The sequence below is a fragment of the Acanthaster planci genome, unplaced genomic scaffold (assembly GCF_054643075.1).
Source record: "Acanthaster planci isolate LZ-2023a unplaced genomic scaffold, COTS_SCS Contig15, whole genome shotgun sequence".
NCBI lineage: Eukaryota > Metazoa > Echinodermata > Asteroidea > Valvatida > Acanthasteridae > Acanthaster > Acanthaster planci.
Genome location: NW_028257639.1, coordinates 126,897 through 150,121, shown reverse-complemented (window position 1 = coordinate 150,121; position 23,225 = coordinate 126,897). Strand labels below are relative to the sequence as shown.

Genomic DNA, 23,225 nt, shown 5'->3' with positions numbered 1-23,225 from the left:
TAAAAGTTTCCCGAAAAGCCCCTTCATACATACAGGAGGCGTATTTGCAGTTGTGCGAATACGTGCTGGGAACTACTGAGGATAGGGGATTGTTGAGGGATGTTGAGCCCGGCTGTGGAAATTTAAAAAGCGCGGACATTATACTCAATGTTGACAGATTTCTTTTCTTTTCTATAATCTTTGAACTGTCTGATTTTCTTTTAATTTATTAATAATAACAATAGTCTGTTCTTATATAGCGCATATCACGGAATGTCTGTACGCGCTTAGTATCATTATCCCTGCACATAATGTTCTTTCTACTGATATTGTTCACTCCACATGCCATTTTAGTGTGTTTATATTACCGGCAATGTTGATAGTTTTCACTGAAATGGATAATATATTAAAGAAAAGGGTGTGACCTAGGCCGCAGATCCCTGCTGTATTACGGACAAAAGAGGATAAATTTGATCTCTCCGTAAGTGCATCCCTGCCTTCGGTGATAAAAAAAATCCACCCACGCACTTGGGGCTCTGTTTATTCCACATTAAAGCGCTCATGATTAAATATATTTTGTGTCATGGCCTGAACACAGCGTCATAGTCATTAAATTTGAAAAGAAATGATATACAGTGTGAGCTTTGGGTATAACTCATCAGAACGCAGTACGACATTGTACTGTGACGAACACAGAGCAACGTCCATCCTGCATGGTGATACGAGAACGAACTGTTGGATATTCTGGAAAGAAAGCAACTCAGGACTTATATTAACCAAAAGTTGTTCGCAGTAACTGCAGGAGTCAGCGCTCATCAGGATGCGGCCTCTAGCCCGGTGGTCACTTGTTGCTGTCTCCCTGGGTGAGTCGAAATTTGTTTCACCCAGCGGCATATCCAGCTTTTGGCGTAGGGGATTCAAAAGCGATTGCGTCTTCCGGCTCTTTAAATATGATGTCGGGGAGAAAACATATCAAAAGCCTTGCTCCCAACATTCTTGATTTTTCGGTGTTGTTTTCCTAGGATGTTAGTGCTAATAATTGATAAAAAACTATACCGATTACTTTCTAACCTATGAAGATTAAGTATTCTGTGCGGGAAAAAAATCCGTTAGGGGGCAAGTTCCCCCCAGCTGGATAGGCCACTGGTTTCACCCCTTCCCCTTATTTTCCGGCAATTATAGCTGCGATGTCAGTGGTCAAGTACCAACGGATCCAGAACCATTCTCCGGAGACCAGAATTCACAATTTCTCTATAAAATCTGTATAACCTTTATGAGGGATGAAGCTAAATTTGGTCTATGGGCAAGGAGAAAGAATGAAGGTTCCCACTAAGTACACAACGTAATTTCAACGTTGAAGTCTGGTGGAACCTACAACGTGATCTCAACGTCACATTTGTAACGTAATCTTGACGTCGCAGTAAGACTTTGGTTAAACGGAAGTATATGGTTAAAATTGGTTGGGATATTAGTGACCTACACTAAACATTTTCCCAACGTTGGTGAGCCAACGCTTTATCAATGTACATTTTATTCATTGTTGAATTATCGTAGAAATTGTGTGGCGATATTAACAACCTAAATTTAAGGATTAACCAACTTCAAGTCGCAAACGTTGTTTCAACTTCTGTATTTCCACAATTACCCAGTGTTGATTAATTGTTGAAATAAAGTCGCAATTTCAACAACCTAAAATTGTTTTTACTCAACATTAAGCTGACAACGTTAAAATCGTGTCTAGACGATAACTACAATTTAATCTCATCCAACATAATGTTGTTAACGTTATTTCAAAGTACTTTTTTTCCACATTATAGGCAATTTTGAATTTCTTGTCGATGTTATGTCGCACTTTCAACAACCTCAATTCGATGCTTTCAATCAACGTTAAGCCGGTGACGTTGAATCAGTGTACGAACGTGGACTGTATTATCTGACGTTAATTCACTAATTGTCCACATTGTGTCACGATATTATCAGCCTTAATGTAATGTTTACCCATCGTCAGGTGATGAAAATTGTTCCAACACACACATTTCAACACAATAATCAAATTTTCAATTTATTTTCGCAAATGCGTCGCAATTGTGGCAACCTAACTTCGATAAGCACGGGACGTTGATTCGGCGGTGTACATTTGCTTGTACCAAATCTGTTTAGATCTTTGAACAGGCAATCACCGACTGTTGGGCTCTTTTTTTACTTTCTTTCGCAAGTTCCTTGTGTAATATAGTTTAGTTCCTCTTTTAGTGCTTGTTTATGGCTCGAGTCTTACTCAGCGACTCAAGTTAACAACACTGAATGGCAGCGTCTTTTTTATCAACGCACTATAACCCAAACTCCTTCCATCTGACATGAAACCTTGTACGTATTGATAATATTTAACAACCCTGGGGCCAAGGAGCTCGGCAAGGCATAACCGGTATCTTTAGTTGATACTCCTAATCCTGTTTAGTTCTGTTACATTTCCATGAGCCCATAAATAACGTTGCAGGCTACAGGCGATTTTATGACTTTATGTGCAAGGTGTCACTGGTATTTTAGTTCGTCTAAGAAACTGAAATTTCACACCCACAAATTATATCTTATGACATCTCAATTTACGACCTCAACTTCGTTGACAATTTTACCCTTCCAGCGCAAAGATGATTACGTCTCAGGTCTTTCACAGTGACACTCTGTTAATTTATTAATAATGTTGTTGACTAACAAAATCTAAACTTTATAGCACATATAAGATCGGATTATCTCTGAATCAGATCGGATCTAGTACTTTTTGACAGTTTTGGGTATGATTTTGGATTTCGCCTATAGGGCTTTCGGACTGGATTAACCAATAATTCTTTGATCAAATCCGACACACATGTTTACCTCTTGCCGGAAAAGAGGCTCTTGGGCGAACTAAGGGACCTTAGCTAATGACACATGTCACTTCGTTCCCTCCCCCCGGGGTTGGACCTTTGAGTTGTAATGGATGGGCAAATATGTACAGTGGCCCGCGAGGAACCTTAATAGGGACAGAAGTCGGTATGTCACCCCTGCGACGTTGTAAAGCGTACATCTTTACTTGTGTACTAAACTAAGGTTAATATATCGCCAAGTCTGCTTAGTGAAGTCCAAGGGACTGCCTATCTTGCCATGTCGACTTTAACAAAACGAAAAAAGTTAAAATGACGACTAACTGAGAAATAACTTGCCAATGTGACGAAGGCCATTTACCAGTGAATAAGGACGAGGCGCCATCACTTTACAGCGTCAGCCGGGCAAGAGAACGTAGAATTATTATCAGGCTTTGTTGAGTAGACTTGACGAGATAATAGATGTAGGCAAGTTGTTATATGTCGACTGCAGGAAGTCGACTTTGCCAAATAATGCATATCGGCAAGTCGTCATCCAGACTTTAAGAAGACTTGAGCATAGCAGATGTGGATAACAGTACTCAAGTCGTAGACTTGGCAAGACAAGTCGACTTCGTTAACTGGACGTGGCAAGACAAGAATATGCACGAGTCCGTACCACTTCGGAAATCGACTTCACGAGAAAATACAGCAGCATAAGTCGTCATTTAGACTTCACTAAGCAGACTTGACGAGATAATTTTGGAAGTCGATTTGGAGAGATTTGTTTGGTTAGAAGTCGCCTTACTCTCCGCTATATGTGGACATAACATATTGTCGAAGTATATACAAGTAAGTGGATGGCACTCATGAAGCACCTTAGATTATAACCGCTATTGGGTCTGTTTGTATGTAACTGCCAACCTAATCGTTTACGGCAAGTGTCTGGAAGTCCAAAAGAACTTGAGGCGCTCTTTATTTCTCCTTTCAGTTTCACAAGCCAGTCCGAACATGTAGAGGATTGGCCCAAAAATGTCTGGGAGATTCGAAGTGATTAAGAACCTGATGTTAATTAATGAATAGTGATCTGACAATTATCGTAAACTTTAACCCAAATGTGGCTGTTATCCGTCACATCCGTAAGTTCTGAGGCAATAAGCCTACCAATCACAAATAAGGAACACGATTCCTAAATTTTGGCTTTTGGTTTGGAAGTTTTCTTTTTCTTTTACTGCCTTAATTCTGTCCTTGTTTTACTCAACTGTAATCAATTCGGCTCAAATTAAGCAAAAGGTTTGAAAATTTCCTGAGCTTGTGCCTTTACTTGTTTCCAAATTAAACTGTTTTCACTGGTGTTACCAACAGTTGTGTAAGAGAACTGCGGTATTTTGTCTAACAACCCCCCCCCAGCCACTCTAGAGGCAGAGATACACGAACAAAAAGGAAAAAATGCAAACAAAAATCCATTCTTCAGAACGTAGAAACTGATGATATTGTATTTACTGTCTTAAACATCAGTCGACTGCAGTTGTTAAAAATTATGTCCTATAATTAAGCCTATGTTAATTAAGTGTCACCAGCCGAATTGGCCTTTCAGATCCTGAATATTTTATGGCATGAATGTGCAGGACAATTGGCGAATAGTCATTAATTAACAAAGAACTGCAATCCATTTTTTTGCAAGAACTGAGCAATATTTTATGTACCATGTGGTATAGTTCATTTTTTGGTGGGGGGGGGATCGCTTGAGTCGTTGCAAGCTGCATTGCATAAGTTAAAACGCTTGAACTTGCAAAAATTCTTTACATCTACTAGAGTTCTATGGCTGTTTTTAGAATACTAAACTTCATAGCATCTGCTCTTGTGACGTTGAAAAAAGTTGAGTGGTCTTTTGTGAGGTTTCCTTGTCTTGTGTTCGTCTTTAGTAAGACTCGGTGGCGTAAATCTGAGCTGGAAATTGGAAGAGGTGTGGGGATGGGGAAAGGTGGGGGAGATGCGGGGTGGGGATTGAGAAAGGTGGGGCTCCCGGAGATGCCTTGCCTGGCCATGGAAATTTGAAAAATAGGAGGGGGGCTAAACTATGTAGGCCTATACTTTATAGGGGGCGGTGTTCATGATAAGGTTGTACATCTGTAATGTGTATCAAAATAATTCATGCAGAATCTTATATTAGAATGGAAGATTTATGGGTTTATAAAGTTGTTTTCCTTTTTAGCGATTTTGCCAAAATTGTAGTCGTTGGGAAATCCTAAAAGTTCTTCATAACCCGCTTAAATTTTGTCATTAAAGTGGGGGAAGGGGATAATTCAATAGCCACCTCAAAAAGTGGGGGATATATGTATCCCCACCCCTCAGGATTTACACCCATAGTAAGATTGTGATGAATTGTGTTTCGGAATGGGCCTGGGTGGTGACACCATCCTCTTTCATCCAAGAAATGACTAAGAGCATTAAAAATGGGCCTCCTTGGAAAGATGGCTACTCTACTCTGGGGTTGTTAATTAATTTTTTCATGGTTAGTTTGATGTCTGTTTTGTAATTTATATTTTTTATGGTTTGGGTTACAATTCGTGAGGATCACAATGTGTCAAAAACGCTAGTTTGTTTCCCGAGTTCTGGATTATTTTCCCATTCCGTCGCTAACGGTCTTAATGACCATCCACAACATTGCCATGGTAACCCGGCAGCTCTTTTCTTTGAAGCAAGAATACCAATTCAGCTAAATTTGCGCAATGACAAACCATCATCATTATAATGTAAAGTCAAGCCAAAACGTTTCTGGTGCGGTGTCCTAAATTTGAAAGAATTTCTGTACCACCGCGGATGAAGTGGGGTCATTCTATAAATTTGGGGTTCAAAAGTGTGACATTTTTGCGTCCCTGTTACACCTGACCTGCATAATTTGATATGGAAATATCTCCGAAATTGATCTCAAACTGTTTATATTTTCTTGGCAGGTAATTTGCATTATTTCGTCAGTCTTGAAAATTTGAGAATAGGTTTTGAACTAACAAAAGCATATGGTATAGATGTGACAGGGACACGAAAAAAAATGGACTCTAATTTACAAAATGACCCAATGATTATGGCGTACTCAACGAGAAACGAAATGAGCGAAAAATTTAATTCATTACAAGCAGCAGGATGTAAAGGTAACAGTATGGTAAAAAAAATCTTGTCGGTACCCTGACTTGGGGGGTCAGAATAATCATTAGGTATTTTATACGGGTGCAATTAAGCGCGTAGCCCGAGTTTTGCTTGAAAGTGGCATATTCATCGTATTTACATTACAGTAGAGAATGCCGCTAAGTCAATTTTTTGTCCCCATAACGCAGTTTCGTACGTACGGAAGCGTATAAGGGCCCCTTGAAAAAAAAATTTCCGATCTCACCAGAGCAAAATACCGGTAGTAACTCGCTGCGGCGAGATAGTAACTCTTCCCGACCGCTTCCGCAGTTTCGACTTTACTGGAGTCAGTAATTGTCCCCTGAACGCGAGGAAGGCCTACCCACAGGTTGGTAGTGTACCAAGGCATTGTCCAATGTAGCTGCCTCTTTTCACCGAGGTTGACTGAACCCAGTCAGTTCAGGAAAATCACATTTCCTGTGTGGGATTTCAAGCATAGCCTACTGTTTGCTTTCTTTGCGCAAGTGGCCCTCTTGGGTGTGGTTCGGGCTGAGAAGGTGTGCTACTTTAGCCAAGAACCCGACCGACGCCAGAATGGTCGTCTTCGCTGGGTCTTGCCTGGGAGTAAGAGCGATCACTGTCGGTGTACCAGCATCTGGCCGGGTCCCTTGTATACCAAGCCGCTCCGGAGATCACAGGAACCGTTCTACACTGATACTCCAATCTTTACCAGCGACCAAGAGGAGATTCATCACTTCTTTGAATGCCATGGTTTGTGCATGTATACCCGAATCTTATTTGTTCTCGGTTCTAATGAGGGAATTAAGATGTGTTGGATCGGTTTTAAACTTGTAGGCCTAGGCGTTTGAAACAGACGGTACATTGCGAGGTCCATTGTCGGCGCCAATTTTAAACTAAAACAGCTCAACAATGAACTTCCCATCATAAATACATGTCTTGTCAAAGGGTGTTTACGAGACCATTTTTTCATATGAAATTAACAAAAATGGTAGTTTAATCTCACATTTTATAAACCATCGACCTGATAGGCTCTCAACCGCTTGGAAAGCGTAAACTGTCTAACTTGAGTCTGCACAGAGTTTCCCAGTGTTTCAGGAGGCTTTGAATTCGCATCTTTACTCGTCTCTGTCCGCCACTCCCCAGAACATTAGTTAATTGATTCCTCTGTTTACCCTGCTTTCTATTTGTGTTGTCAAGATCCTTGCAGTCCAAACCCTTGTCAAAACGGAGGAACATGCTCACAATATGGCGAGTCTTTCCTTTGTCAATTTGCACCCGGATTTGAGGGTAATAATTGCGATAAAAAGCCTTTGGGTAAGTCTTCAGCTAATTTTAAAAAGTGTTTACTCCTACCTTTGTTGCTCTAGCTTATTCATGGCCCAAAATTAACTCCGGGATGTTGAACGTTCAAGTGTTTGTCTCACGAGACTACCTGGCCGAATATAAGGCAAATTACCCACCATGTAGTTGGCTTAAATATAGTTAACAACAGTGGTATTTGTGATGGAAGGATATAACGGAATAATTGCAGTGGAAGTAGGATGCGACAACATGTAGTTTTGACCCAAACATGGCCGCCGTTCATAAACCTTTGTCCAAAATCTATATAGTTCTTGTTCATAGATTTATTTCATGTTACTTTGAATAGAGTCATTCCTGACACAGATTTAGGAACAAACGATGGCGCATTTTCCAATCCTGAAGTTTTCTTGTTTTCAGATTGTGCTGCCTTGCATTCTCATGGTATCCGCCAGAGCGGTGTATACACCATCTACCCGTCGATGTACCCTGACGGCCTGGAGGTCTACTGTGATATGAAGCCTGGATACCCATACGGCTGGATTGTGAGTCTGTCTTCGCGAATTCGAAGAGAAAAGTCATTGCATTGGCTTGAGAACTTTTTTAAAAAGATTTGCCTGCTTCTCTTTTCCTGTTAAGCACAATAAACGAAATAAATCTGTGGAAAATACAACAGAGCTGACAATATTCTAACTGTACGAAAGGAAGAAGAAAATAAAAAAGTGACTTAATTCCGCCCGTGCAGGATCTTGCGCAGGATAAACGGTCGATACCAGGAAGGAAAGGAGGGGTAGACAGGGTTAAACCTTAATTCTTAGATAAACTTGGTCTAAACTTTCATCAAGATGCTAAAAGATATGAAATTTGCTAAATATGTGAGACAATATGTTACCACAAAACTAGACAAAAAAAAGAGAACCAATTAAGTAGAATTTTAATCTTTTACATATGTATAATATGTTTGATTAAGGAGAATAATTCCTCAACATAAACAAAGCAAATTCTGTGGTCTTAGGTATTTCAGAGGCGGCTTGACGGGTCAGTGAATTTCACTCACAATTGGTCACAGTACATGGACGGATTCGGCAATCTGACGGGCGAGTTCTGGTTAGGAAACGAGAAACTTCGTCAGCTAACATCGAAGCATAAATGGTTACTACAGATTAATCTGACATTTGACGATCAGATCAATGGGGCGAATTTTATAAGTTACCGATGGCCATTCCGTATTGAGGGCGACAACTACACCCTCTTGGAGGGATCAATAGGTATGGTTATTCACAATAACATTTCCCTTTTAGGCAACAATGACACCAGAATGCATACTAGCACGTTGTTTTGTGGCCCAAGGGTCAACCAAACTTTGCCATATTATTTTGGGTGAATTTTTGTGGAAGTGTATTCACGACAAGTCATATGACATAATAATACAGAACTTCCCGACACCTACCTATATCGTGCACACAAACTTCAAGTGTTATTTTATTTATTTTTGAAGCAGATTTTTCACAGGGTTTAAACCTAAAGAATTTTAACGGTTCGATACTTGGAGCTAATGACGACAACGATTTTGGATCTACGTTTTTCTATATAGGCACTTCACCCTTGCCATTAAGCCAGACACCACGGCCATTCTCCACCTACGATAAAGACAACGACGGTGAGGACCATCTCAACTGTGCTGCTCTGACGAGAGGAGGTTGGTGGTTTGACCAGTGTGAGTCTCCGCAGGATTCTTGGGGCAATCTGAACGGCGAATATTTCCTTCCTGAGAATTCAACCGATGGGAATTACTTTGGTATTAGATGGCCTGAAGGAGAGAGCTTTGCAGTTGTTCGGAGTAGTGAAATGAAGCTGCGTCGCTTCCACCCGTACGGTAAGTCATATGGGCTTTGAAATATCGCAACAGCAGTAATCAAATTTATGTCTCAGTGCCATACATTTTTATTCTTACAACACTAACAATTAAAAAAAATGAATTGAATCTGAAAATTTCTTTAGCTGTGACTTCAAGGGCGCAACCAGGACTTCTTTTATGGAGATTCTCATTAGCAACAAACTGACAAATCAATAACGGTGGAAGATGGTCAATTACAAAGTATTTAAGATTATTGGTGATTTGTATACGGTTTTCTTCTGTTTTTAGTTCTTTTCATTTTTTCCGCGGGGTGGAGGAGAGCGCCACCTCGCCCCCATCTCTATTGCGACGTCCATGCGTAACTGTTGATGGGGAGGACCTCCTCCGAAGTATTGACTCAGATATCTTCGCAACGCATCTCGTTTCCTTCCCTTGCCGAGCCTTCATGAGTTTTCTTACAGTCATTTTAAACCGATGTAGTAAACTAGACAAAGTGCTGACACAAAACCTCAATTTTTCCAAAAGAGGTATATACTAATGTAACTTTCTCACTGATCTTAGCCAGTGGAAAAGTTAACACTTTTTTTCTACCTCTTTAGCGTGTAAGACCTATACGCTCGCGAACAATAATTATAATGCCATGCTGTTGGGTTAAACGGATACCTTAATTAGTACGTCATGTTTCAAGGCAAGCAGTTATTGGAGAAATGGTATCGCTACAGACGGAATTTCCCCGACTGTAGATAATAAAAAGCATCTTTTAGGGTTCAGGACCATTGATAATATTTGCTTTTATTTTTATGTTAAAAATGGCCTTTAAATTCAGAGCTATAGCAGAAGGTGGGGCTACTGGACCACTTAAGCACATTCTTGATTCTAACCATATTCAATAATCCAGGAAAAGGGTAAAACTACCCTCAAAACATGACCAAAACACTTGTTTGCTTTTCGCAAACAGCTGAAATCAATTACATTAATAAAACTTAGGCTATGAATATTAACTCCCTAAAATTTCATGCAAAAGTGGACCACTAGCCCCACACCTGGGGCAAGTGGACCATATCCTCAAAACCTTAAAATTTGCCACCAAAAGAGTACAAAATGAATGTTGGAATTAGTAATAAAAACACTGAAATTGGCAATTGTAATTATCTCAGAAGCACCAGAGTTCAATTTAAAATATTAAGTAGAAAATTCCTATACCTTTCCTCCAGTTAGGTGACTTCTGGTTTTTGGGATGTTAAGCTAAGTATGGAGTTGGTTGGTTTGGGCATTTATTTATATTTTTCATTACGGCCTCAATTTATGTTCGGCTTAATCTCTGAAAAAAATAAATATAGTTGTTTAAACGCATGTGGTCAGTATTTTAATCTTTTAATTTAATTTGGTCTAAGAGTGGGCCAGTTGCCCCGATGACCCACTTGCCCCACACTCCCCTAAATGAGTTATATTATTATTTCTTGTCTGTTATATCGTTAACCGACCATAGGCCTCTACATCAATTCACAGCACAATGTTCATTCCAGACATCTTTTCTTTTCAGATTGCCTTTCCTTGTTTAAAATTGGTATCACCACAAGTGGTGTGTTCACCATTTACCCGTCGCAATACTCTGGCAGCCTTGAGGTCTACTGTGATATGGATGCTAAAGACGGAGGCTGGAATGTAAGTTGGTTTTGATAAATTGACAGGAGTAATGGCAACTTTCTCCTTAGCGAACGGAAATTTCACGCTTAAAACGACTCGCCTTTGATTTTCAAAGGTTGAGTGAATGCTATCTCCCGCCCCCCCGAAAAAAAACGTATGCCCAATTTGGTATTGTTAATAAACTATTTTACAAATGAAACAAACCAGACAACCTAAATCTTGCCCTCATTAGAATGTACTTTTGATGGACATTGATTTAAATTGCTTGTTACGAAAGTTGCTTCCCACAAGCATAATGGTTCAACACCAACACGGTTGTTTTCATTGTAGGTGTTTCAGAGGCGGTTTAACGGGTCTGTAAATTTCAATCGCAATTGGGCCGAGTACCGGGACGGATTCGGCAATCTGACGGGCGAGTTCTGGCTGGGAAACGAGAAACTTCGTCAGTTAACATCGCAGAAAGAATGGTTGCTACAGATTGATGTGACGTTTGACCATCAGATCCATAAGACGTACCGATGGCCATTCCGTGTAGAGGGCGACAACTATACCCTGTTTGTTAACGGATCTACAGGTATGGTCTTTCTTGGGTGTTTGGAAGGTGGGAACATTACCTTGACCAAAGCCGTTCACTTGTCCCCTGAGCGACCACTTTCATTTTGAATAAGAGAATTTACCTTTGAAAGTTGTATCCCACTTTTGAAGTCTGAATGCTTATTCAGATCATCCAAAAGAATAGAAGAAATTTATCAAGATGAAAACAGTTGTGTCCAGGGAGGCAGACGGGGCAAACGATGCTATGAATGGAAGCAAACTCCATAAACGGTCGAGCTGGAAATTTCAATTAAGAAAAAGTCTACGGAGCCGAAAGATTATGTGTCGCATTACAGCCTAAGCAAGACGAAAGGGAAGGTATGACGTCACCCAGAGCAAAATTATGTCTGCCTTCTTAATAACATGTGTTTTCACGATCTCAGCTGGTTATAGTAGGCTGTCCCTACTTGGCGCTCAACCAGAGTCCTCTACTTGGCTGACAGACATTTTGGCCTGGTTCTAAAGGTTGCGGCTGGCTAGGACTCAGAGGTCTAAAAGAAAAAGTTGCAGCCGCTGGCAAACAGGGCTAGCTAGTAGTAGTTCAGTCACGGCAATGTCATTTACCATGACCTTCCAATCTTTTCCCAAGCGTTGTGTTAAGTATGTTATGAAAATGATCTCAAATATAAAGTCGGTTAAAGTAAATCTCTTGGACTTTTCTTGATACATTGCAAAGGTCATAATAGAGTGGCTTCTCTACAAGGTATCCCATTTTGGGTTTCATGTATTCCGGTTTCAATGGTTCTAGAGTTTGAAAACCACGACATTTTGATCTCTGTTGAACACAAAAACAATGTTTGCATCTTCCTAACTTTTTTTTCACTGTATAGGTGATTCCCCCTTGCCATCAAGCAAGACACCACGCCCATTCTCCACCTATGATAAAGACAACGACGGTGAGGACCATCTCAACTGTGCTGCTCTGACGAGAGGAGGTTGGTGGTTTGACCAGTGTGAGTCTCTGCAGGATCCTTGGAGCAATCTGAACGGCGAATATTTCCTTCCTGAGAATTCCACGAGTTCCACTGACTTGGAATACCGTGGTATTAGATGGGTGGATGGACGGAACGTTCCAGTAGTTCTTGGTGTTGAAATGAAGCTGCGTCGCTTCCACCCCTATGGTAAGTCATTAAGACTCAGAATCTTTTTGACACAACCAAATCTCATTAAAACGTGCTTGTCACCTTACAGGTCTTATTTCCATTCATGTTTACCGACAAAATGCCAATAATTAGGATATCAAGTTAATTAGAGCGACTCGTTAATTTTGACTTTTGCACAACTGCAGAACATCGGCCGAGCCTTTTTTTGGGGGGGGGGAACGTACTCTCTGGCGAGAGGAGGTTGGTGGTTTGACCAGTGTGAGTCTCCGCAGGAATCTTAGAGCAATCTGAACGGCAAATATCTCCTTCCTGAGAATTCGACCGACGGGATTACCGCAGTATTAGATGGGCTGATCGGGGGAACCTTGCGTTAGCGTGGAGTCGCGAAATGAAGCTGTGTCGCTTCAAGATAAAAGGGTAAATCCTGAAGCTCGACATAGCATAGCTAAATTGAAGTAAATAGGATACCAGATTATTACTTTTGATAAAACATCTAATCAGTTCTCAATACAATAGGTTAAAGAATACAACAATCAACTAACAGAAGTTTGTAAATTTAAGTAATTGGAGCCCGCCGCTCTTATGAGATTTCTTCTCAGCAAAGAAGGCATTTGTTACTGTTTACTCTTCACGTACCTCACAATGTGCGGTTGGTGCTCAGATTTCTCTTTTGAGAGGTTGCGAGGCAAATATGCGGTGAGTTTTACCTGAGCTACGAGCTTGGCAAACCAAACCAAACCACAAGAAAAAAAACACACACACCCAAAAAATCAAAGTTCTGGCTTAGCGGACTTTGCCCGAGTACTGCATGCGTCGTTGAGGGGCTTGAGAGTTGTAGGAGCTCACAGTCGATTCAAAGGGTTGATCGCCTCAAATGGCCCGGAAAGTCCCATGCGGGCGTCCGTACCTCACCCTGAGCACAGCCTTGAATAGAGAGAATTTCGACATGGGTGTGACGATTGTTGAAAACAAACTGACAGGTGTATGCGGCAGTGCACACGGACGTGCCGTGCAATAGGCGCACGCTCTACTGCACTCATAAGGATCAACCATTTTGCTCTAAAATCTGAAGCCGGCGCTAGTTTCTCTATACACAGCTCTGGCCCCAAGTATAGGAGGGCGCAGTTGTCCAAACCGTCGCCACTGGAGGCGTGACGTCACAAGATTTTGCACCTCTCAAAGACCATCAATAATGAGGTGTTATGTCGTGCATGCAAATTTCAGAGAATTTCTTTAATTTTTCAGATTGCTACACTTTTTACTACCGTGGTATCCGTCAGAGTGGTGTGTACACCATCTACCCGACGAAGTACCCTGACGGTCTAGAGGTCTACTGTGATATGGATGCTACACCTGTCGGCTGGACCGTAAGTTTGTTACACCGCTTTGATATTTTCAAGTGGCCAGGTGGCGGATTATCCTGAATGGAACTGATTTAATCAAGCGGTTAGTTAGTTCTACCTCCATCAGATGTTTACACCGTGTCTCAAGCATTAAAAATGATTCTATTGTGTTTGAAAAGTTGTTGAAGAAAAGTCGCCAGTTAATACGAACAGCTCGACTGAATCCAGTCACAGTATGGGTCGTTCAGTAGACTGACTGTGCGCACAATTAAGTCGAGATGTCATAGATTATGGTTTTGGAATGCCTGGTACTTACAGATTGTTCAATACAAGTTAATTAAATTATTTTGTTACAGTTGTTTCAGAGGCGATTTAACGGGTCGGTGAATTTCACTCGCAACTGGACCGAGTACCAGGACGGATTCGGCGATCTGACGGGCGAGTTCTGGCTTGGAAACGAAAAACTTCGTCAACTGACTTCGGATTGGAGGTGGAGACTACGGATAGATCTGAAGGATCATACGGGAAAGCACAAGACCTTCCACGCAGAGCATTTTCGCATAGAGGGCAACGATTACAAACTGACTTTTGATGAATCAGTTCGGTCAAGTATGTGATGCCACAGATAGCCCGGTCGATACAGCATGGCAATAACTGACAAAAACTTGTCTTGTTTTGTTCGTGCATTTTGCAAAATGATGGAGGCAAAGTCACATAAGGAGAGGTAGATCCTCCCTCTGATTTCCCATCTCCCTCTCCTATCTGGACTTCCAGATTCAAAATTTTACAATACAGCTGGCTTTACCAAAGTTGTGAGATAAATAAAGCGAACACTGAATAAAGGATACATGACCCAGACCCAACTCCTTAACTCAGAAATCTTAGCCCAAAGGCAGCCCTTCATCATTCCTTATGGCGTCATTTGTCTCCCACTTTTACAGCTTAAAGAAAAACTTACCCAATAATTACAAATAGTCAATTGCTTATATTGTCACCTACTTGTATTTTTCTCTTCAATTTTATGCTGACTAAAGTTTTTTACAAATGGAAACATCGGATGACTTTCCCGTCTTTCGTCTTTGTCATTATCAGATTCTTTTCCATGTAGACAAAAGTTCTTCATCTACCACATGGAGGACTTTGGGATGTAGTAAATTCTTGAGAGGTTTTTAAGTCCGAACCAACATACTTTTAAGTTCGTTTAAGCACAGAACCCCAACACTAAGTCTGAAAATCTGAGCCCAAGGTTAGCCCTAGTCTCACCGGCAACATTGCTCCATTATAACAATGCAATGGCGGCATACTCTTTCTCAATTTACTCGTTTTTCTCAGTGTTACAATTTTCAGTTGGAATTGATTGTCAAACGATTTCTTTCTTATGTCTGCATCAGATCCCCTCCCTCCACATCTCAGAGGTCGAAGCTTCTCTACCTACGACAGGGACAATGATGAGAATACTAATTCTAATTGTGCAGCTGAGCTGAAGGGAGGCTGGTGGCTCGACACATGCAATGGTGCTCCGTACGGCCTTAATGGGGAATACCAACAAGGTCCAGATGATCGCGGTATAACATGGGATGGATGGGCAGGCCATCGAATAGTAAAAAGTGAAATGAAGCTGCGTCGTAGCTGGTCATAAAACTCATCGGAGACCCCCAGTGAAAACCATACACAGGGATAACGTGTCAAAACAAACCGGCATCATGTTGATCTTTCATAGCCTTCGAGCTGACTGCTCATGTTAATTGAAGTTTAACTGCTTTTAGACACCAGAGGTGTAACTTTCTGTCGTTTATTACACTGCTTCAGATTTACATTGTCATCATTTACATGTATACATGTTTTTCCTTTTTCAGGTGGGCCTTTTCGTGCGTAGCACCATTTTTGGGAAATTGGGGAGGGGGGTCTTTTTTGGTGAATTGATTTGGTTAAGTTACCATCATTCACGCATAGTAAATGCCGGGATGCAATTACCGAACAAAGAGCACCAGTTCTGAAGATTATAGGCACCAGCTAGTTTATTAGATTTTGATCTTGAATGTGAGTTGAGAAATCATACATTTTAAGAAGGCGATTATATGCTTATTTTTGACTGAACGTATGTTTAACGTTACATATATTTGGCATTAATGAATCTGAATATAAAAGAGGTAATGTGCTGAAAGAAAAATGAAAAAGGATTATGTATAAAACAGGTGAACAAAATATCATCCCATGAATGAACATTTATAAATACATAAAATGTCATATCAAACATTCAATAACTTTTCAAAAATGATACTTTTTAGGATTTATTAAAAAAATGTTAAATCGACAATTAGTGTATTAGATAATGAGCATGTCTTGTGAATAGCGCACCATAATTGTGCAACTAAGTAATTGATGTAAAACACAGCTTTTAGTTCCAGTGTTAAGACCGAGCACAAGCTTTATGCTGGTAAAAAATGAAGCAATGAAAAAATGTGTTTCTGTCATTCTTTCGTTTCGTCAAATAACATTTTTCGCGACAGCGCATGCTCAGTATTCCGAGGTACAAATCTGTCATGCCTACGCTCTAAAAAGTTGCTAACTAATTTAGAAACACCTTTTTGTGCCCACTTTTTAAAACATGTTTAACCACGATATAAATATAAAACTGCTGCAAACTGCTTGCTGACTAGAGTGACCTAAAATACAAATCACAAAATTTGGAGGGCCTGACGTTTCGATCCTAGCAGAATCTTTCTCAACGGCAAAAGTGCACAGAACAAACAAGCAAACGGAGAATCAACCAAGCATGGATGAATGCAGGAGGATAAAAGGAAAGGTCAAGATAGCTGCAGGTGGATAAAGGGGTCTGCATGAAAGGCATAGTTGAACAACAAAGGAATATAAGGTGGGAAGAGATCAAAGAAAAAATACAACAGATTGAAATGGACCCCAAGTTGGAGGGGGATATCATTTGCAGACAAAAGAGGGAAGGAAAATAGTGTTAATTAGTAGTTTCCCTTAGCGATGTTCAGGCTATGGGTAACGTTGTATGGTGCGGAGGCGTTTGATCCAAAGCTTCGCCCTGTTGAAGCGAACATGCATCTTTACGGTGCCCAAGTGATTCTGAACAGATTGCACGCACTCGCCGAACGCGTCTACCGAGAAGCGCAGTGAAGATTCAGGGTTGGCATTTCAACAATCGACATCGTTTGCTCACTGCGACAACTGCAAGAAAAGTAGTGCCGGGAGCAGAGACGCCCACTTTACATTGCCTTCGTAGACCTAACAAAGGCCTTTGACTTAGTCAGCAGGAAGGGTCTTTTCACACTGCTTCAACGGATTGGATGTCCCCCCCCCAAGCTCCTGAAGACATGGAGGGCACTGTCCAGTATGATGGCTCATCCTCGAACCCTTTCCCAATAACGAACAGAGGGACACAAGGCTGTGTACCCGCCCAGCACTCTTCGGCGTCTTCTTCTCCTTGCTGCTATCCAATGCCTTCACATCCGCAGCAACGGAAACCTCTTTAATCTTGCTCCGATTTAATCGTAAAGGCGAGACTGGTTTAGATACGGCAATCTCGTGCGCACAGGAAAACTCACGATTGTGAAGTCTTTTTGCAGCCTGTGCACTAAAATTTCGGTTTAGATTAGAAACTAATAGCAAAAAGGATTTAATGGGATTTTCTGAAGAAGGAAATAAACTGAGCAAAGCCTGAAAACCTTAGAGAAAATTATCAAAATCGCACCCGTGTACATTTTCAATGGCCCGCTCACACTTCGTGCCCCAAGGCCATTTGTGCCCGTGTGTCCATAACTATTTATTTATTAGTGGAAAGGTCTTTTATGCCAGACTATTCGCTCAAAAATGATCCCATTGGTACTGTGGTCGAAATTTGCATACGAAGGAGCTGTTATCAATATCAAGAAAGCCACCGATCGTGTAAACCTGCGTGCTGTGTATGTATTACTTTCACACAACATCGTAAGTGATCTCAGAGCTTCGAAGGCACTCTGTTTCAAATCCATCTGTTTCTTTTCGCGCTGGATTTTCTGTAATCTGAGGAAGGGGGATTCAGCAAAGGTTGTAAGTTGCATCTGCAAGGCGATGAGTCTACAGTCACTAGAATGCGGCCTCTAGCTTTGACCTCACTTGTTGCTGTCACCCTTGGTAAGTCTACATTTTATTTTAGCCTCTCCGATATTGCATAATTTATGGTTAAGTACCAATCGGAAGGGAAGAAAAGTTGCCTGGACTTGAATATAATTTAACAGAGAATATCAATTACGTTAAGGTAGTTATGACGTGAAATTAAATCTTTCAAATAACCAAATAATAGCCAGCATTTATTTGTTTATTTATTTATTCCATTTCTTTACTCAGGGTATGCCCAAACAGTTTCAAAGTGGTTTCCATTTGGGCCCTGCCATCATAAATTAACACAATAGTTAGAAACTCATGATGAAAGTAAAACGGACAAATACGACAAACATTAATATTTACAAATACCGACCACTACAACATCATACACATGTGAACATTTAAATAATCAAGGCATTAATTAAACACTGATCACGGGGTGGGCGAAAACCCCGCACAAAAAAATCCTATGGAAAAAAACACGGGGAAATTCCCCATCCAGCTCCAATGAAAATCGGTAACCAAGTTAACAACTTATTTTCTTCAAGGTAAAAGTATACTGAGGAGTGCACCCACCTTTCCAAAATCTTAGAGACAATTGGCAGTATAGAGATAATTGCTTACACTACATTTGTCTCCTCCCTTGTGATTTGGTGTCGCCACAGCATGTTGCCAGTCTTTGGGATATCTCCCACATGTGATAGAGAGGTTACAAATGTGTTGGACATTTGGTAATACATGGCCATTTTGATCATTTTACACTTATCTCATCCGGACCTGTTGATTTCCCTAATGACATTGATGATATTTGCTTTCGAACAAATTCTTCTGTAATGTGAGGTATCATGCATTCATCGTCGGAAGGAGTCATGGACAGGAGCATCAGCATTATCGTTTTTTCCAGGCTCGTACAAGGGACCATTACCACGTTTCCCAATTGTAGAAAAGTGTTCGTTAAATAAATCAGCAATGTCAATAGGATCGTCAATGTCTTCTCCATTTGGACAAAGGATGGCGAGACCAAAGCTTTAAACCTCGGCCTTGAGGTCACCTTAAAGCCGGCCTCAAGACCTTCAACCTTAGTTTGGCTGTTGTTTTCGTAGCAGTGGCGGTTGCGAAGTCCGACGAAGTTGGAAATTTCGTGTTTGGGTGGGCTTTACAGTGTGAAGGCAGCAAATCGTCGTAATACATATTATTTCTTTCATATTGTTTCCACTTCGATATGAACATTCAGCTACAAACATGATCATCTCCTACTTGTTTTTCCCAAAATTAAACACACACTGAAAAGCAATCTGCTAGAGTCTCACTCGACAAAAGAGCACAAAACCTTCAAGTACATTTAAATCTAATGGATGCCAGCATTGCTAATTCTGAATTGCAAATGCTGCATTATAAATCGGCCATGAAAGACAAAAAGGATTTTGGTCCTCAATATTTCATGTTTAGAGTCATTATGCTGGGGTAAAATCCATTTGTGTTTGAATAATTTAGCCAAATCAGAAAATTGCAAATTCGAGGATATCTAGTTGTTAGGAGATTTTCATCCGTACACTTCAAACAGTTTCGGATGCTGGTTAATTTTCTGACTGCCTTCAATGCTAATTATGACTGACCATCAGACTTCGCACCAGCGCGGATACAAATCACTGCATCTCTATTTTACCTATAAACAAAAACCCAAATAATTATTATTACACTGATATTCACAAACTACCAAACAATAGGATTTTCAGGTACATTTATAGCTGGCTTCAAAAAATTTCCACTTAACTTCATGTAGCGCATTTGCAGTGTACTGCACATTTTATTACGTGTCAAAGACTCTTATTTGTACATGTAGTTGTAAACATTGTTTAATTACGCTCTGATTTATATTTCTTCCACTTCTGTTTGTCACATTGTCTGTCATTTCATATGAAGATCAGATTGATTTTAAAATACTTTTAAATGGCGATTTGCTTCTAATAACTCTAAGGCGCTTCAACCGCTGACTAATTGTCTGGTTTACTTTTTAAAAAAATGACAGCGTCATTTGTACATAAATTGTAGTCAAGTGTATCTGTCCGCCACTCGATTTCTTTTTGATGTGTAAACATGTACATTTATGCTCAGCTCTGATTTGAATGAATGGTTTCATGACTGACCCATACTTGGCATTATCGGTTTGATCAATTTCTCCGACTGTCGTTCTGTATCGTGTTCCTTTTTGCTGTGTCGTCTCTTTATAAGGCTTACGCCTTTTACCTTTATGCCTCAGTACACTGCACGTCATCGTTTTCCATTTTGCTTCCTGTACTGATCTAGTTTCAAAGTTTCTCTTGCTGTAGGCAAAATTTTGCTTCCGACTTGACATTTTGTTCTGTTTTTAGGTTTGATTTGAAGCATCCATACATGTTTAATTTGCAAATACGTATAATACGGACAATTTCTGTTCTACACTATCAAGCCCAAACGTGGGAAAAGGCAGACGAAACCTTTGTGTAGTCTGGGGTGGGCTGTTTAATGTTAATGTAATTGTCAATAATATTCTGTAAAAACATGGGCAATTGTGCCAGTCTAAGGAAAGTTTGTTTGTGTTAATGAGCCTGATACAAGAGAGGTCGACGCTCAATTACTTATACTTCGCCTTTTCTGCCATGATAAATTATAATTTTTCTATACTGTAAAGCAACGCTATTGGAGACAACAGCATAAAATGTTCCTCACGTTGGATAAATTGTAGAAACGCATACTCATATTTCCGAAGCCATATTTTCGTCTATTTTTTCAGGCTGATGTAAAGAGGGGACATGTTTCAGTGCGATAACTGAATATTTCCTGTGATTTTTTACAATCGTCGTATGGCAATCGGGGGTGTATGTAAGATTTATTTGGACATTTTGTGGTTATGTGAAGCTTCTATAAAACTTAATGTAAGGTGCCATTTATATGAAAAGAAATAAACTGACGTTATTAGGGCCCTAGAGCAACTAACAAAATGTTGTCCAAGAGAGTTGTGGCCTCCATCCCATCACTGTTACAAATAAAGTTTGCCTTCTTTTGCATTTGTATATACATAAATTGCTATGCCTTAAATATGGCAAGTCATCAGGTTGTACAGCAGGACTCACAGAACCCACATAGATTTCTCACGACAACCTTTGACGGGTGTGCTTTTTCTAGTGTGCCTTATCTTTCCATTGCAAGTGACCCTTTGGGTCGTGGTTCTGGGTGAGGAGTGTTACTTTAGCCAAGAGCCAGACCTACGCCAGAATGGACGTCTTCGCTGGGTCTTGCCTGGGAGTAAGAGCGATCACTGTCGGTGTACCAGCATCTGGCCGGGTCCCTTGTACACCAAGCCGCTCCAGAGATCACAGGAACCGTTCTACACTGATACTCCAATCTTTACCAGCGACCAGGAGGAGATTCATCACTTCTTTGACTGTCATGGTTTGTATACTAGACCCTATTGTTAAAGTACGAAAATGTAATGTAAACAAAACGAATTTAGCTTTGGTGAGCACTGCTTTTTATTTCTAGAAATAAATCGATGACTAGGCCCAAGGCCCTACGATAAGGTTCCGACTATATTCCAATGACATCTCAATGAAATATCACCCAAGTGAACAGTTCGATATCATTTGGTAGTCTTATTCCGACATCCGGACAGGATTTTTAGTTTCAAAGGTTACCTTTGAGTTTATCTTATCTCATAACAAACAAAAATAGGAAAGAGGAATGGTATAACTGAAAGCCCATCTCCCCCGATCTCCGTCTAGCAAGCTGCCCCGTGCGTTTTGAGAAATTTCCATTTTTAATTGCCATATATGTCTATGTGTTTGTTTGCTGATGATTATTTCTCAACTCTACCACTCATTGTGAACATGCACATTCCAAATTATCAACAAAGTTTAGGACCAACTTCAGATAGTAATTACATTCCACCCGGCAGTAGCACGACGTTTAATACCACACTGTGATTCTCCCGCACTTAATGAAATGAGCATGGCAGACCCCGTGGAGCCAAAATCCTCTGCCGTTCCGAAATCAATTCGCCGAGTCAAATTTGTTCCGTCCGAACAGTTTCTGAAAAGTCATGAATGCGCCGTTTTGGTGTAAGGTTCTGCAGGAGTGTAATATTTATTACAGATATATATCTGACAATCACCCCCACCCCAGTATCACATGATATGTCAGTATCGCCCCTCCCTCTTTTGAAATTGGCCGAGCAAGCCATCACCCCTCCCCCAGTTTCCGGCACAAATTGACGCAACTGCTCTCCACAGCTTACGCGCTTATGCAAGGTTCTTTCTAATAGCCTCAATATTCTGACATAGAACTGATCCAGTCGTTTACTGTCGTTAAACTGTGTCAAGACCGTGTCTTGTTCACGAGGTCTTACTTTAAGATTTGTGCTATTGTAAGCTCTTTGTCTCAGTCATTTTATTTCATTTCCAGGCCCTCCATATTATGTCATTTCCAGAAATAATTTGAATTTTTTCCCCTGTTTGATTTTGTCAAGATCCTTGCAGTTCTAACCCTTGTCAAAACGGAGGAACATGCTCACAATCTGGCGAGTCTTTCTGTTGTCAATGTGCACCCGGATTCAACGGTAATCATTGCGATCAAAAGCCTCTTGGTAAGTCTTCAGCTAATTTAAAAAGTGTCTACTCATAGTTGCTCTAGCTTATGCATGACCCAAAATTAATCCACGATGTTGAACATTCACTCCATGGCCTTCTTTTACGTGACTACCCGACCAAGTATGAAGCAAATTACCGAAAACGTAGCTGGCCTATATAGTGATATCAGCGATATTGTGATGGGACTATTAGAATCCTGAGCATTCTCCTCAAGTCATCAGAAGTATATAACAGAGCTGCAATGGTAGTAAGGCAGATCCATAGTGGGATTGGAACGCGATGCTCAAACATAGTTATGAGCCAGCCATGGACATGGTGCACCCACCGTTTATAAAATATACGTTTACGTAAATGTACTGCTCTGCGTGTTCATGGGTACGTTTTACTTTACTTCTAGGAGCCTCAGGATCATTCCTCCCACAGATCTCGGAGAAAAAAAGGACGGTGTTTTCCACGACAGAATTTTTCTTGCTTTCAGATTGCGAAGTCTTGAATAACCGTGGTATCCGCCAGAGTGGTGTGTACACCATCTACCCGTCGATGTATCCTGACGGCCTGGAGGTCTACTGTGATATGAAGCCTCGCCCATACGGCTGAATTGTAAGTGTGCCTCGATGAATTGGAAGAGGAAGGACATTGAAAAAGAAAAAAAACCCAGTCTTTTCAAAGATTCGTCTGATTCT

General features: G+C 40.6%; 1 protein-coding gene across 1 annotated transcript; it reads left to right on the top strand.

Moving 5' to 3' along the window:
- Window positions 1–2: 2 nt before the first annotated feature.
- On the top strand, window positions 3–16,249 carry LOC110986398 (uncharacterized). Its single transcript, XM_022248245.2, has 12 exons — window positions 3–842; window positions 6,468–6,713; window positions 7,161–7,277; window positions 7,683–7,807; window positions 8,278–8,530; window positions 8,857–9,138; window positions 10,664–10,785; window positions 11,098–11,341; window positions 12,192–12,482; window positions 13,710–13,831; window positions 14,164–14,416; window positions 15,199–16,249. Exons 1-12 carry the CDS (start codon window positions 800–802, stop codon window positions 15,444–15,446), a joined length of 2,346 nt encoding a protein of 781 aa, XP_022103937.2. The 5' UTR covers window positions 3–799; the 3' UTR covers window positions 15,447–16,249.
- Window positions 16,250–23,225: the final 6,976 nt, after the last annotated feature.